At 28.6% G+C, this 15,609-nt stretch overlaps 1 protein-coding gene across 2 annotated transcripts in view; it reads right to left on the reverse strand.

The window, feature by feature from the left end:
* Nucleotides 1–260: 260 nt before the first annotated feature.
* LOC107442618 (syntaxin-binding protein 5) overlaps nt 261–15,609 on the reverse strand; it is a 68,628-nt gene continuing 53,279 nt past the window's right edge. Inside the window, exons 25-29 of one of the 2 annotated variants that reach the window (XM_016056227.5) lie at nt 12,863–12,971; nt 12,047–12,142; nt 8,458–8,582; nt 8,217–8,338; nt 261–1,887 (exon numbers count right to left, since the gene is read on the reverse strand). In XM_016056227.5, the coding sequence (XP_015911713.1) occupies nt 1,750–1,887; nt 8,217–8,338; nt 8,458–8,582; nt 12,047–12,142; nt 12,863–12,971 (590 nt within the window). In that variant the 3' untranslated portion in view covers nt 261–1,749. The remainder of the gene's footprint in view (nt 1,888–8,216; nt 8,339–8,457; nt 8,583–12,046; nt 12,143–12,862; nt 12,972–15,609) is intronic. The other variant, XM_016056228.5, reaches the window with a different exon arrangement.

Consider the following 15,609-nt stretch of genomic DNA (forward strand, 5'->3'; position numbering starts at 1 on the left):
TCACATTAATTTGTTTAGTAAGTACCTTAAAGAAATATTCAGAACTTAATAACCGCAACAACCATAAAATAAGAATAAAGTTCTTTCACATTATAGTTTATTTTGGCACAGTTGAGAAACCTTCTATTTTAAAAGTTTAAGCTAAAAAAAGGCAACTAAATCTAAAAGTTAGCTTTTTTTCTTTAAAAAAGAGAAAGAAAAAAGCATTTATATATAAATGAACATTTGAAAAACAGTAAAATAAAGTTTAAAAATTAAGATTTACTACAAACCTTAAACTGTTCACCTCATCTGCATAATAAATACGTTGTGCAATTTTTTTGAGTTTTGTAACAATTTTTATATAACACAGAATATAAAGAACAATTTAAAATTAGTATGTGAATTTCAGAAGATGATAGAAACCAATAAAACATACACTTTTTATCATAATATATGGTAGCATGATCATAGTACAATGATAGTTGATCTAAGATAAGCAGTTTGCATTTTGATATGATATCTTTAACAAGCTAGAAAAGAAGAAAAAACAGAGCCTGAGAGAGGAATAAGTACCAATAACTTTTTGACTTGATAAAACGCAACACTTTATTCATGTACATTAAAACAATAACTTCAATTTGCTTTAACTAATAATAAAATATTGAGCATTGATACAATTAACATAAATTACACTTTTTAATATTATAAAAACCTACAATTTGACGTTGTATATGTCATGCCATTTCTAAGTAAGTTGTAATTTGTCATTTCTTGATATTACTCAACTTTTAATCAATACAAATAAATAACACATTAATGCAGCTTCACTAGCATAAAAAAGATATTGATGATTATACCTCTTCTTTCAGACTCTATTTCTATTTTTTAAACCTCTTTTCTTTTTCATTTTGTGATAGTTTGTTTGTGCTAAAATGCAGAGCATCCACTAAGGACCAGTACTTAAATTGCAACCACATATTTCAGAGTAAAAACTGTTTGTTGTATTGACATAGCTACCAACTCTTCCACAGTTTGCAGAATAGTTTTTACAAACATTACAGACAGTAGAAGAATCTAAGCTTCATTAGATTCCTATGAATCAGGTATAAATAAATCAAATTTATCTATAAAGATAATGACAATCACGCAGTGACTTTTAAGTCCTATTAAAATTTAAGTGTATTAAGTGTATGTTAGTGTATATAATTTTTTCATTACAATTTCAAATATTTTGGCAGATAAAATGGCAAAGTTGACAGCTATGTATCAAATCAAGTCTTAATTCTTCTGAAGTTCATCATATTAGAATAGAACAGCACTTTACAAAATCAATCAATATTGCTTTAAAGTATTTTAAATAAAAATGTTACATGAAAAAATTTAAAGGGCAGTGGATAGAAATTTTACACTGAAAAGTAACACCAATTTATTACAATGGGAAATATATTAAATATCTTTGACAGTGTTTAAATAATTAATTCAAAAAAGGAAATTTTCCTGATGGTAAGTAGAGGAGAATATTCTTAGGGATAAACATTATGCCGCCGTACATATGACAAACATGTTTTAGAATAGATCTTTCTATATGATACAGTAAACACAGATTTCCTCCGAAATTGATCTCCTAATACATTTAACAACTATGTACTTTACACACTGCACCTTTTCATGGTTGAACAGTTGAATGAATGATGCATTAGCTTTGTGAATAGCATCATTTAAGGAGATTAAATATCCTGATGAATTAAATGCCAGTGCTGATATATTTCAAAATTGATACCACTTTTTATCTTTGAATTTAGTAGCTAATTGACGTGCAGCACTCTGAAAACTTTCAGCTTCAGACATCATCTTTTCTGTTCTTTCTTCAAGTTGAGAAAGATTTTCTCCCCTTTCAGCAAGATTCTAAACAATTATGGTATATATTATTTTGCAGTGTAAAAACAATAATCATTAATAAATAGACATAGTTATATACTGTAATATTTTCATAAAATCTATTAAATTTTTCTTGCTTAGTCTTAGAACATATTTACTCAATTACTCGTACTCTCATTTACTCAACTAAATAGAATAATGTTTCTAAAAATAAAATACCCAAAATTTGACAATTGGATAGAATTTTTCTCTTAGTCATAATATTTTTTCCATTTCTATTCTTTTTTTTATTTTTTATTTATTTTTTTTTTTTTTGTATATTGATTAAAAGATAAAAGCAAATTTGTTAAAAAGAAAACAAATAGGAAAAGATCTGACCCTTTATTACAAATGAAAAATCCAAACATAAACATTACAGACAGAAAAACTTTAAAAATTTATTAGAAATTTATGTCTTTACAAAATAAGAGAGCTTAGTATTCCAAACAAAAGTTTTAATTAAAACTAATGTTAAAATTAATAGGGATTAAATCCAATCAAAAGTAAAATTATACAAAAAGTAGGCCTTATAGTCTTCGAATCTTGCAATTTATTTTACTCTCTATTATAAAATAAACAATAAATCAGAGAGATATAAACAAAACATAGTTTACAGATATAAAAAGTGAAAAGAAGGCATCAAAAGCATACAGGAAAAAAACGTAAAACGCTATCTTCTATTATCCTTAAATGTAAAACATAATATAACTTGAAATAAAAATAAAGGAATAAAAAAATTCAATATATTTGTCCATTTATTATAAAAAAATTAAGTAAAAATTTGGAATCTAGGAAATAGTGGAAATTTGGAAGGGTCGATCTAGGAGAAAATCAGCGCCTCCTAACAACACTCAAATTCTAAAGATGTCTGAGTTACAAAATTCAAACAAGTTCTCAGTTCAACTCAGTTTATCTCAGCTAAAATGACTATTAACCAGTTTGATAACAATATAAAGATAATTTTCAGGATCCATAAAACCATTAATAGCATACTAGGAGCACTATTGCTAGGATTTTAAAAAACCTGCAAATGACTGATTATAAGAGTCCACAAAATTGTTTTGTGGACTTTCATATATGTTGCATTTATATATATTGCACCATATGTTTTCATATATGTTGCATTTATCATTTATGCCAATGAATTGTATCTGTTCCAGAATTTTACAAAGTAAATTTTAACTTTCTTATTTTTTAAAATATAATGGTGTAACCTTTCTAAAAAGAAATATCTATTTAGTCTTGGTAATTCAAAAAGGAAAATACCCATTTTATTTCGAGCTCAAATTTCATCTCAAAATATATAACTATGCAGTTACAATGGAAGGTCTTCAGATTTCAATAATTAAAAGAGAAATTCAGTAATTAAATAATGAGAGTTTAAGAAAATGTAAATAACACAAAAAAAACCCACTCTTTGATAGAATTCAGGAGGTGCAGTGAAATTTTGAAATATTTTAGGTAGGAATTTTTCAAGAAAATTTTAGGGAGCACTTAATGGCCAAAAATTAGCATATAGTGAAACCTCCGTTAAGCGGACATTCATGGGACCAAAAAATTTGTCCGTTTATGAGAGTTGTCCGTTTACGGGAAGGGTACCCTAATAACGAAATTTAACACCGTAAATTGTTTTTAGATAATTCTCAAAGATGTAGAAATAACTAAATAATATCCACAAGGATACTGTAAATATCTACAAGAATATTTGTTTATACAATAAGAAAGATAAAAAAGAATATATAAAGAAGTTTGATATAAATACATAATTCTGGATGTAGCTACAGATAAATAAATATAATTTTCCTATTAACATAGATACTCAAGTTAGACATATGATACCAAATAGGAGCGTACTGTTCTCAGTCCGTTTAAATTATTAGGTTCACATCCCCTTACACCTACTTATCATTTGATAGGGAACATAGTTAATGCCTTCTTGGAAAATAAACCTCCCATGATTCACAGAAAAAAAGTAATGCATACCTGTAAGTCATGAGGACCTATGGAGATGATTATTCACAATTTATCAGCTATCAAGTGTCTGAATAAATGTTTCATTTATATAAACACCTCAAAGATTATGCTTCTGTTCTCTTTCCAGTTGTGCTAAATACAGTCTTCAAATTGATAAGAAATTTAAATAAATTTTCAATGGGGAAGAAGCATTGAGAGAAGTCATTTCAACTTGAGGGGTCTCATAACCTGTGTGGTCCAGACGAAAAGATCAAAAGATGCCGATGTCAGAATTATTTCAGGAGTGTAGTACCATTTTCTCTCCTTTCTTTACAAAGATAAGGCAAGGTGACAAGAGAAAGATTGATTTTTCGGTAGTGAAATAGCTTAACAATATTTTTAGTTATGGATATTATGGATAAGGCAAAAAGTTTTATTTACATGCTTTAAAAAATGGTGAAAAGTTGCATTTTTTTAGCTTGCAATTTATTTAGAAAAAGTAGTGTCCGGTTTGTAGAGATAAAAAACAACGTTTAAGGATCAAAATGACTGTCCGCGTCCGGTTACGGGAGTGTCCGATTTGCGGAGAATGTACATAATGGTTTATTCATAGAAGATTCCCGGGGAATTAAAAATATGTCCGTATTGAGAGGCGTCCGTTTTGCAGGAGTGTCCATAACAGGAGGTTTCACTGTATACATTTTTATATCAAAACAGAAATATATAAAAACTATTATAAACAATTTAAAAAGACACATATAAATATACTTTTCTTTCTAAAATGACTTGCATCCTTTATTAAGTATAAAAGTAAACTTTTTAGTTAATTGGCATTGACTAGTAGATTGTACTTTCATGCATTCACAATATCAGTTAATTGACTATGTTCTTTTAATTTATATAGCTAAATATACAATCATAAAATGTAATTATGAATGCATTTAGTAATTGTTTAAATGCAACAACTGTAGAAAAATATATCATATCTTTACAGTAACTAATTCAAGAAAAAACTTAATTCTACTTCTTTCTAGAATCATGATACTGGATTTTAAAATCGCGTGAATGTGAATTGCGATATTGGGTTTTAAAATCGCGTGAACATGAAACGCGATATTGGATTTTAAAATCGCGTGAATATGAATCGCGATATTGGATTTCAAAATCGTGTGAATATGAATCACGATATTGGATTTTAAAATAGCGTGAATATGAATCGCGATTTTGGATTTTAAAATCGCGTGAATATGAATCGCGATATTGGATTTCGAAATCGAGTGAATATGAATCACGATATCGGATTTTAAAATCACGTGAATATGAATCGTGTGGTTGGATTTTAAAATCGCGTGAATCTGAATCACGATTTTGGATTATAAAATCACGTGAATATGAATCGCGCTGCTGAATTTTAAAAACACAAATCACGATATTGGATTTTAAATTCGCGTGAATATGAATCGTGCGGTTGGATTTTAAAATTGCGAGAATATGAATCACGATTTTGAATTTTAAAATCAAGTGAATAAGAATCGCGCTGTTGGATTTTAAAAACGTGAAAATACAAATAGCGATATTGAATTTGTAAATCGCGTAAATAAGAATCACGATGCATAATTTTTAGATCACGTGAATACGAATCGCAATGAGTAATTTTTAAATAGCGTACAAATACGAAAAACAAGATCTGATATTATAACGTGATAACGAATCGCAATATTGGATTTAAAAATGCTTGAATACGAATCGCGACGTTGGATTTTAAACTCGCGAGAATACAGATCGCGATATTGAATTTTTAAATTGTGCGAATAGGAACTGATAGTACGATTTTTAAATAGCGTAAAAAAATCGCAACACGTAAGTTTTAAATCAGTTAAATACGAAAATCGATGATTGATATTAAAATCGTCTGATTAAAAATCGCGATTTTAGCATATTTCAGTGCAGTTCCTAATATTTAAAATTCCGAAAATCAGCCAAACAAAAAAAAAATCAAATATCGGCGGTCGAAACGAAACGCTTAGACTCCTTTCCACTCTATAGCGGAAGTCGCGGTAATCCGACTATCGTTCCGGCGGCTTGGGTTTCTCTAATTGGACTCCCTAAAAATTTTAGTTTTTGGAACATGGTCGGAAATTTTAAAAATTGGGAGAAAAAAGACGATTTCCGCTTTTTCGCGGAAGTCTTTCATCCCTGAATAATTATGTGCACTGTACAGTTTCCTAAGAAAAAAAAGCAAGATAATAACCAATAGTATAAGGGAAGAATACCCTCTTTTTTTACAAGATCACATGCATACGATACAGATTGCTACTCACTGTTGTACATAATCCAATTGTAGACACGAAACGCATATTCTATATGCATTCCAATAGCTGATTTGCCAAACGGAATTTCTGACATTTAAATGACGTATTTAGGAGGCGTGAACTGCAAAATGCTCGCCAATGACTCACGGCGATGCGGATTAATATTTGAAACTGTATTCAGGTTTGTCAAATTTTGGACATTTTGTCTCAGAATGGCGCAGCTTTGGCAGAAACTGAGCTGAATGTCGCAAAATGGCGCAGTTATGCCGTTTTGTCTCAGTTTGTCGCAAATGGCGCAGGCGTAGCACCCCTGCATAATAACATCATATTGAAAATATCGGAAATCGAAAAACCAGGTTAAAGGAGTCGAGAAAGATGATAAATAACTGTTGATAAATTATCAACTAACGACGCAAATTTATGATGAATCGTCAGAAATCGAACGCTAAGAAAAAAGGAAAAACTCAAATTTGAAATTCTCATGTCCTAACACCGTATTAAATATATAGAAAATAATTTGAAAGTGATGTGAAAGTGATTGCCGAAAAGTGATTGGAAAAACACATGGACTTAAATAAATAAATAAAATACAGTTACTGATGCAACTAAATGTTTTTTATCAATTAAGAAATTTTCAGAAAAATAATTTCCATTTTTTATATAAGATAAGATAAGATTTAAAGATTGGGCAGCTCTGATGAGCAGGGCATGTCGACCAGAGGTCCATTGTACCTAAACCCTGTTATTAGCATGAAAGCCCTCTAGCTAAGATGAAATTCAGCAGACACCTTACTGGAACGTCTTGCAGTTCCCAGGCGTTGACACAATGTTGCGCTAAATGCTCAAATCTTAGAGCAGAATAGACCTCACAATCACAGAGTATGTGTCGTGATGTCTCTTCTTCAAGATAACAACTCCGACAAAGAGATTTGGATTCTATTCCCATTATGTATAGGTGTCTTTTGAGGATGCAGTGCCCAGTAAGAAGACCAATGATCTTCCTTAAGCTATTTCTATTAAGCTTTAAAAGCTCTTTTTGACGTACACTAGGACAGTCACGATTTATTTCCTTAGCTTGTCTCTGACCGTCAGCAGTGCGCCATTGCTCACGGCAAATTCCATTTTTTACAAATACAGTCCCTAAAAATAAAACCAGGACCGACCCTAGAATATTATAGTATGTCTTTGTAATTTCCAAGTGGAACAGCAATCCCCATGTTTCCTGTGAGTTCTTAATAATGAGTTTAATTGAATTCATTTATCAAATCTTGGCAATAGAGGATTAAGAAAATAATAAAAATAAAAGCATTAATAATTTATAAGCAATAATAAAGCACTATTTATCCTCAATAAATTTTGTAATGAGAAATAAGAATAGACAATCTTAAGTATATCCATCCTTATACCTGTTATGAATTTTAGCAACCATAGACCCTTTTCCAATTAAAAGTTTTCTAAGTTACAAAACCACGGCATATTACGATTCTATCAAATTAATCAATAATCAATATTACAATTAATCAATAAATATCAAATGAATTTGTCTGAATGCCAAATTGTGAGAAAACAAAACTCTTGGGTAGAAAATTTGTTTTACGGTAAACTCAAAGGTAACAAGTTTGGCAGTTGCCAAATCAAACTCCCTCACTTTTCCAGAGTTTGGCTCAAAAATTTTAAAATCCCGGATTTTTTAGACAATTTCCAAATTCCCTGACTTTTTTCGTTACTCCAGGTAGCACAGCAACCCTGACCATGCTTACATAACAAATACCTCTGGGGTTACGGAATTGGAGATTGTTCCTTCGCTGGTTCAGGTCAAAATTACAATCTGTGGATGAAAAAACTGAATGCATGAATGGGTCTACCCTATAAACGGGCTATGATGCGTGTGTGGCTGAAGTAGAATTTTCGGCCATAGATTGAATGAACTGGCCATAGAGCCATGAAACACAAAAAACGAACCATCTGCCTTAAATTCACTAGGTTACACTAAGCAGGCTTGCTGGAATTGGCAAGTGGCATTAGCAACAACAATAATAAATAAAACGTTACCTGTTTCACTTTAGCAAGCTCGTATCCAAGAGATCCAGATTGACCTTTTATTTGTTCTGTGTTTGAACTGATATGTACACTGCTAGCTACATTTTTTGATGGTTTTCCACTAGATGCACCAACTAAAAAATAAGAGTTGAATATAAGATTGAGATATTTAAATACTATTATAAATTTATAAATGACATTAAATGTAAAATTATAAGTATAAAATATAGTATTTTATCTCAAATCAACTTACATAATTCTTCACGATCTATAACGCTGGGAGCAGTAGTGAAAAGTCCTTTAAAGAAACTTAACTTTGGTGCTTCAGGAATCTCTTTATTGATAAAAAGTGTTCCTAGCATATCTTGTAAATTATTGCTAAAATAAAAAGAAATAATAGTTTATAAAAAGTAATAAATTAAATAAGCACAGTTTTAGAAAGCAATATATTTTTGAAATGAATATAATTGACTGAGACATGAGCTGGTGAAAGGTGAAATTTTGTTCATTAAATAAATTCTACAATTGATATTTTAAAATAAAATTGACAAATGAAATCAATCAATGAAAATGATCAATGAAATTGACCAATAACTATTCACAATTTGAAGCAAAAAATTTTTTTTTCATTTATTTGAAGAAACATTGTAACTATGATATTGAAAATGCCACACCTATTGCTTCATTACTTCAATTTAGATATAGTTTCTTAGAACGTCAGCATCCACCAAACAAACATTCAACTCAGCTCAATGTCACCTTCAAGTATGTCTCCCTCACATCACCAGAAAGATAATTTGAATGATTTCTATATTATTTTCTAGACCTATGTAAGCTATAAGTCACGCATACTTAAAGTTTCTCATAAGTTCCTTTCAATCTTTTACGCAAAAATTAAGGGCATGAAAAATTTAAAATCCATTCTTTTTTGACGCACCATCCTGAATGTAACAGGAGAATAGCTGAGCAAAATGTTTGGTGCTTCACCAATTCTAGTTACCTTCAAGGTAGAAAGTTTCATTTTTTTGTAAAAGCTTTGCTCTTATTTTTCTCCCTTTTACAAAAATAAATATTTAATTCTGATATAAGATATTTGCTCTCATTTTATTGCAACCTTCCACCATGAATGTTTAATTTTTGCAGTCTAATCTACCCTCATTCCTTTACCCAAAAAACATAACTAATCTACTAATCAAATTTGCATTATTGATTATACTTAAGAAAGGATATGGAAGTTAAAACCAAAACCAAGGAATTTATTTTAGCAAAAATATTTTGAATGATTTTCTCAGCCTCCAATGTTTCAAGTTTTACAATATTTCTTTTTGAAAATGGTCTATCAATTAATAAATTAATACATATTTTGCATTTAGTCAAAGCCCTAGTGAAACTTCAGAAAAAATCATTTCTTCAAATTTCATTATAGGAATTAATGTCACATAATTAATTATCACAATAGCATTTTATAAGGTTTACTTTAAAAAAATAAAAAGGATAATCAAATTATAATCTTTTTTTTTTAAATTAACAAAAGCTGAGAGAAAAATACAAAAAGATAAGTTGAAACATAAGGCTATGCAAGATTTAATGTAAAGAATGAAAGGAACATAATTTACAAGTAGAGGGTAACAGAAATAATCATTATGAAAAAAATATAAAATATTGTAATGATTCATGAGAAAAGGATAAATCCGCTTCATATTGTCAGTACAAATTGCTAAGCTTGAAGAATGCCTTTTCTAACTATAAACTATTATCATCGCCTATCCTTTTTAGGTCATTTTGTATATTAAAGGTCAAGCAGAAACTGTGTTTTTCTCACTGGCATTTCTCAAATATTTCTGCACTTTTAAAAATACAAAGTACTCAAATATTTCTACACTTCCAAAAAACAAAGTATTTATTGTTGAAGAATATTTCTTATTTTCTTTACAATACTTGTTTTGAACAAAAGTTTCCGATCAATATTTGAAAATAGTAAGTGAGGTCTATTCTATGAGTAACATACAGGCTTAAAAGTGAGACAAAAACTGGTTATAAAATCATTTCAATTACAGTAGAGCGCCGATTATCTGAACCCTTATTATCCGAACTTCCAATTATTCGAACTATGCCTGAATTCATTTTTTTTTTAAAGTTTAGAATACTTTTTAACCTATCGACAATTTTTCTATAATAAGAAGAATAAGTAATATCCCCTACATCTGAAGACTATATTTAATTTACAACCTTTTTAGCAGTTTTCTTGTAGTAGCCGTACATACATGTATTGTGATACAGTTAAACCTACATAACCCTTTACAACTGAAAATTATCTTCCAAGAATGCGAGCTTAATTTTGATAGTCTACAATGGTAGGAATGCAGAAGGAGTTTATGAACAGATAAGTGCTGAAGTTCTATAATTGGAGAATGGGTAGTTGTCACTCATGGTTAATTATTAGTGTTTACAGTGCTTGGAATCTTAAATCTTGGAATAAAATTCTTAACAGAAAAACAAACGAAACTGAAGTTTCTGAATCAGTAGATTTTTCGGATGAAAATGATGAAATTGTTGCTGAAATTTTGAATGAAATCGGAACTGCACGCAGTTCATTAGATATTGCAATGAATTGGCTAGAACGTCGAAAATGATGTTGATCCAGTTCAGTTGATTTATTTAAAAAGAATAAGGGATATATGACTGCTAAAAAAAAACGCATCTTCTTTGAAACGAAATCTTTGCTGAATTTCTTTCACAATGGAAAATAATAAAAAATGTGGTAAAATCAGAAATTGACAAAAAAAATTATAAAAAACTGAAATATGTATGATAAAAATAAATCAAAATGAAAAAAAAATTTAAAAAAATTAATTTAAAATATTTAAAAATTGAAAAAAAAACTTTTAAACACGCCAGAGCTACTTTAGATAGTACTGCCAGTCCTAAGCCTACAAAAGGTGCGAAGGGAAGTTAGTGCAGAAATAATAATCATTTACACTAGATTTTAAACAACTTTCCAATTATCCGAACTTTTCATTATCCGAACCATGTTCGGTCCCGAGCAGTTCGGATAATCGGCGCTCTACTGTATAGTTGGTTTTGAGAAGGAGTTATATAATCTCTTATTAATCTTAATAATAAACGATTCATCACACTATACTTTTTCTACGGTAAGAAACAGTCATATTCACATGTTACAACTATAGAAAACTTAAATAATCAAGTAATCATTAATATTTTACTCTTCTTGAAAGTAAACTGAAGTAAAATAATTTTCTTACCAGAGTTTGCTCTTTTCTCTCTTGATATAATATATATATATATATATATATATATATATATATATATATATATATATATATATATATATATATATATATATATAGTTTCAGTCCTGGTAACATATTAATTACAATTTTTTAAAGTGTAAAGTGTTAAAAAATAAAAAAAATCTAATTCTTAGTTTAATAATTAGTGATTCCTTACACCTTTCTGACTAAGCTTTTATTAAGAATTGAGATTATATGATTTTAACAAGTCTGTAGTCCAAAATAATTTCCTTATTTCGTCAAAAATTATGTAAAAAAATTTAAAATAGGAAATATACTAGTGACTTTTCTTCTCTAATTGTAGAATTTGTTCTATCTGTAGAATTCATAAACAGTAAATTTTTTGCTCAAATGCCATCTGTTTGCATAAAAAAAAACTCATTATTTTAAGAATTGGTTTTTAAAGTTTGTTATTTGGTTAATAAATTCAGTAGGGAAAAAAATATTTTAAGATTATAAAAATTATCAACATTGTAATTGTATTTAATCATAGAAAATATTAAACTACATAGGAAATATTCAAAATTTTACCAGTAACTGGATGATATTGAAAACTTCTGAAGTTCAGTTGGTGAACATAGATAAACTCCATGCCCATTTTTACTAAAGCAAAATGTTCTCGCAATTCTACAAAACAAAATAAAATTCATTATACATAAATTTCACTGCATTTTTTTAAGCATTGAAATCATAGAGGCAAATTTTAATTAATTACCATAAACTATAACATTTTTATAATGTTGCCAAACAAAAATTTGAAAAGTTTTTTTTTAAGAGTTAGCGATGTATAGAGAGAATAAAAAACAAGCGATAAAAATTATACATTAAAGATACGTGGTTCAATGAATTTTAAATTTTCTCAATGTTATTTTGCTTTTTATTGATTTTTAAACAGGAATTCTTTTTCTAAAATCAAAATTATGGATCTGGTGCTAAACATATTTTTAAAAAAAAAGCACAAAAATCCAATACTTTTTATCAAATTTTCAATACAATGACAAATGCTGGACTGAATGAAGGAACATAAAAATTATACATTAAAGATACGTGGTTCAATGAATTTTAAATTTTCTCAATGTTATTTTGCTTTTTATTGATTTTTAAACAGGAATTCTTCTTCTAAAACCAAAATTATGTATCTGGTGCTAAACATATTCTTAAAAAAAAAAAGCACAAAAATCCAATACTTTTTATCAAATTTTCAATACAATGACAAATGCTGGACTGAATGAAGGAACAAAGACATTTTCAATATGCCTATTAATCTTCAATTCTATATTTTATTTAAAATAAAAGTGAATAGGAAATAAAAAGTAACTTTTTAACACAAAGAAAATACAGTCTTACCGCATATCAGCTAATGGTAGAAATTCATCATTGCAGACAATCTTAAGCGATGGAAGGCTGTAGATAGTTAAATTTCCAGAGGCAGAATAACATCCTAAACATATTTTATCTACAAAAACAGACATAAAACAATTTAAATTGAAGTTGATTAAATAGTACAATTCACATTTTATTGATATAATACTTTAAGTTGTAAAGAACTAGATCATTTACAAATCCTGTTTTTCCTGAATCCTTGGCTTTTATTTTATAAATCAAAATAAATTATTACAAAAAAATGAGAAACAAATTATCCCCTAATATGATTATTTACTAATTCCATCCATTAACTAATATTCTTACACATCAATTCTCTGACTTATTGGTTTTCCCCCCTCAATTTCTTCCTTTATTAACTTGCTATATCAAGAAACACTCAAATTTATAATTATTATAACAATGCACTGTTTTTTAAAATATTATATTATTACAGCTATTAAATTACGATACTTCAAATCCTTTTTATTTTCCTCAAACTAACATAGATTTATAACAAGTAAAAAAAATTCTAAAACAATACAAAGTGAAAACCAATGTTTTAAATGCTTTTATAATTTAAATTAAATAATTAATAGCAAGAAACTGTAGCAGTAAAGATATAACTTAATTAAAAACTTTATTCCCTCCAAAAATATACAAAATAAAAAATAACAGTCAACATGTTTCAAAGGCTTAAAAATAGACACCCATTTTCAGGGCATGCCAGACGTGAATGAGAAGAATAAAAGTGATTTGAAAATTAAAACGTAAAGTTACTAACGAAAAATGGAAAAAAAGTGAGAAACAAAACAAGAAAAGCCACAGAAAAGCCCTGTGAGAACGAAAAAAAGTTGCAAAACAGAAGAAAATACATTTCTACACACTATGGAGAGGTGATGAGGAGTTAAGTTGTTAACAAGGGAATCAGCATTCATATGAATAAAATAAGATTCCAGGACATCAAAAAGAGCTGATGTGCAGAAATAATTTTGGCATTGTCAAAATTTAATTTATGCCCAAGATTCCAACAATATGCAGCAATTGATGATTTCTCATATTCTTGATAATGGCAATATCAACCCTCTCCATTTTTTGTTGGCAACTTTATATTTTCTATTTCAAATTACTTAGCTTCTTTTCATTCTAATGCAACCAGTCTTGAAAAAAAGCGTTTATTTTTGAATGCTTGAAAAATGCTGACCATTCTTAATATTTTTGAAGAAAATAAAGTTTTTAATCAAGAAAGGTAAAGTGATATTTCGTGAGACACAAATTTAGAAAAACATTTAAAATAAATTTAAAAAATAAGGATAATTAAGATGTGGTTATAACTAAGCAATCAGTGTTATATTTTAATTAAAAAAAGTGATTAATATTGTATACTGCTAGAAATTTAACACTTTGTCAAATTCTATTCAATTTAATGTTGCTGAATCTGTCATAGAAAACAACACTCAGTGAGGAAATTGTATCAGGACTCTAATAATTTCTTACGAAAAGTGCTATGTGTATATATAAAAAGAGAGAGTCAAAAATGTATGGAAACTCAAGACCATGGGTGGTTGAGCCTAGTTCAATTTAAATTTACCACCAAAACTGGATTTTTAACATTTTACATAACAGTTTGTAAATGCTGCCTCTAAGTGGCACTTTGGTGATTGGGGCAGTTTCTTTTTAACATTCCATAGAATTATAATATACACGTGGATGCCAAGTTTAAATCGTGAAGAAATATGTAATTTTTTAAAACTTATACATTTTTTTTCTATAATCATTAACATTGGGATGGGCAATTTTGTTTCTGTTCAGATTTAAAGTATGAATGAAAGATTATCATATAGCTGTTTATTTAAGGCTCTGTAAGCTTTTGATATGTACTCATTTATATGTACTGAAACAATATTTTTACTGTATCATTTTTTTAAATTTCTTTGGTAAAGCATTTTATTAACACAGTCTCATTATAAGTCAATTTTTAATAGATTGCATAGTTTCCCAGGAAACTTTTATAATTACTTCAATTTGTTTTATACCAGCTGTTTATAATTTATTAAGTAATGACTTTTAACACTAACTAATAATTAAGTTGTTGCTCAAACGATGAGGACTATATCTAAATCTATTGCAGTTGTTTTCACTAAATAACATAATGTATCAAAACAAACTCCAAAGGATGTGTAACCATTGACATTGAAATATGTGACACATTTTACTTTATTAAATTGTTTATAATAGAGAATTTAGCAAACTTTAAATGGAGCCGATTGCTAACACTACTGTATATTCTTATTTTTCTTACATTATATTTTTTTACATTAAAAATATTTGCAACTTAGCATGATTGGGACAAGGTGATAAAATTATCTACTCATTACATTTTCTTAGATTCTTAAACGGCACATATAATATTTGCAGATGACCAGCTGGAATGGAGACAGTGCTTTCATTAAATTTCCTGCAAATTCAACCAAGTGTTTTCTTTAGCCCTTTTTAACCCTCCAAGATAAGGAGAGAGACAGGGACTTCTCCTTTCTCCCTTACAATTCTCTCTCAGGAAAGCTTGTTTCAGATAAAACTTTTACTCTGGTTAGTACATGGAGTAAAGTAGAAAGGAATTTTGTTTGATGAGGGTGAAATAAATTTGATTCAGATTTATGTGTGTGAGCTGGCCATTCCACCATAGGTCTGAGCTTGAAATTGGTGGGTAGACATAAGCACGATTTACTTTC

Source organism: Parasteatoda tepidariorum, chromosome 12, assembly GCF_982258835.1.
Source record: "Parasteatoda tepidariorum strain Cologne lab strain chromosome 12, Ptep-v5.0, whole genome shotgun sequence".
In the NCBI taxonomy this organism is placed as follows: Eukaryota; Metazoa; Arthropoda; class Arachnida; order Araneae; family Theridiidae; genus Parasteatoda; species Parasteatoda tepidariorum.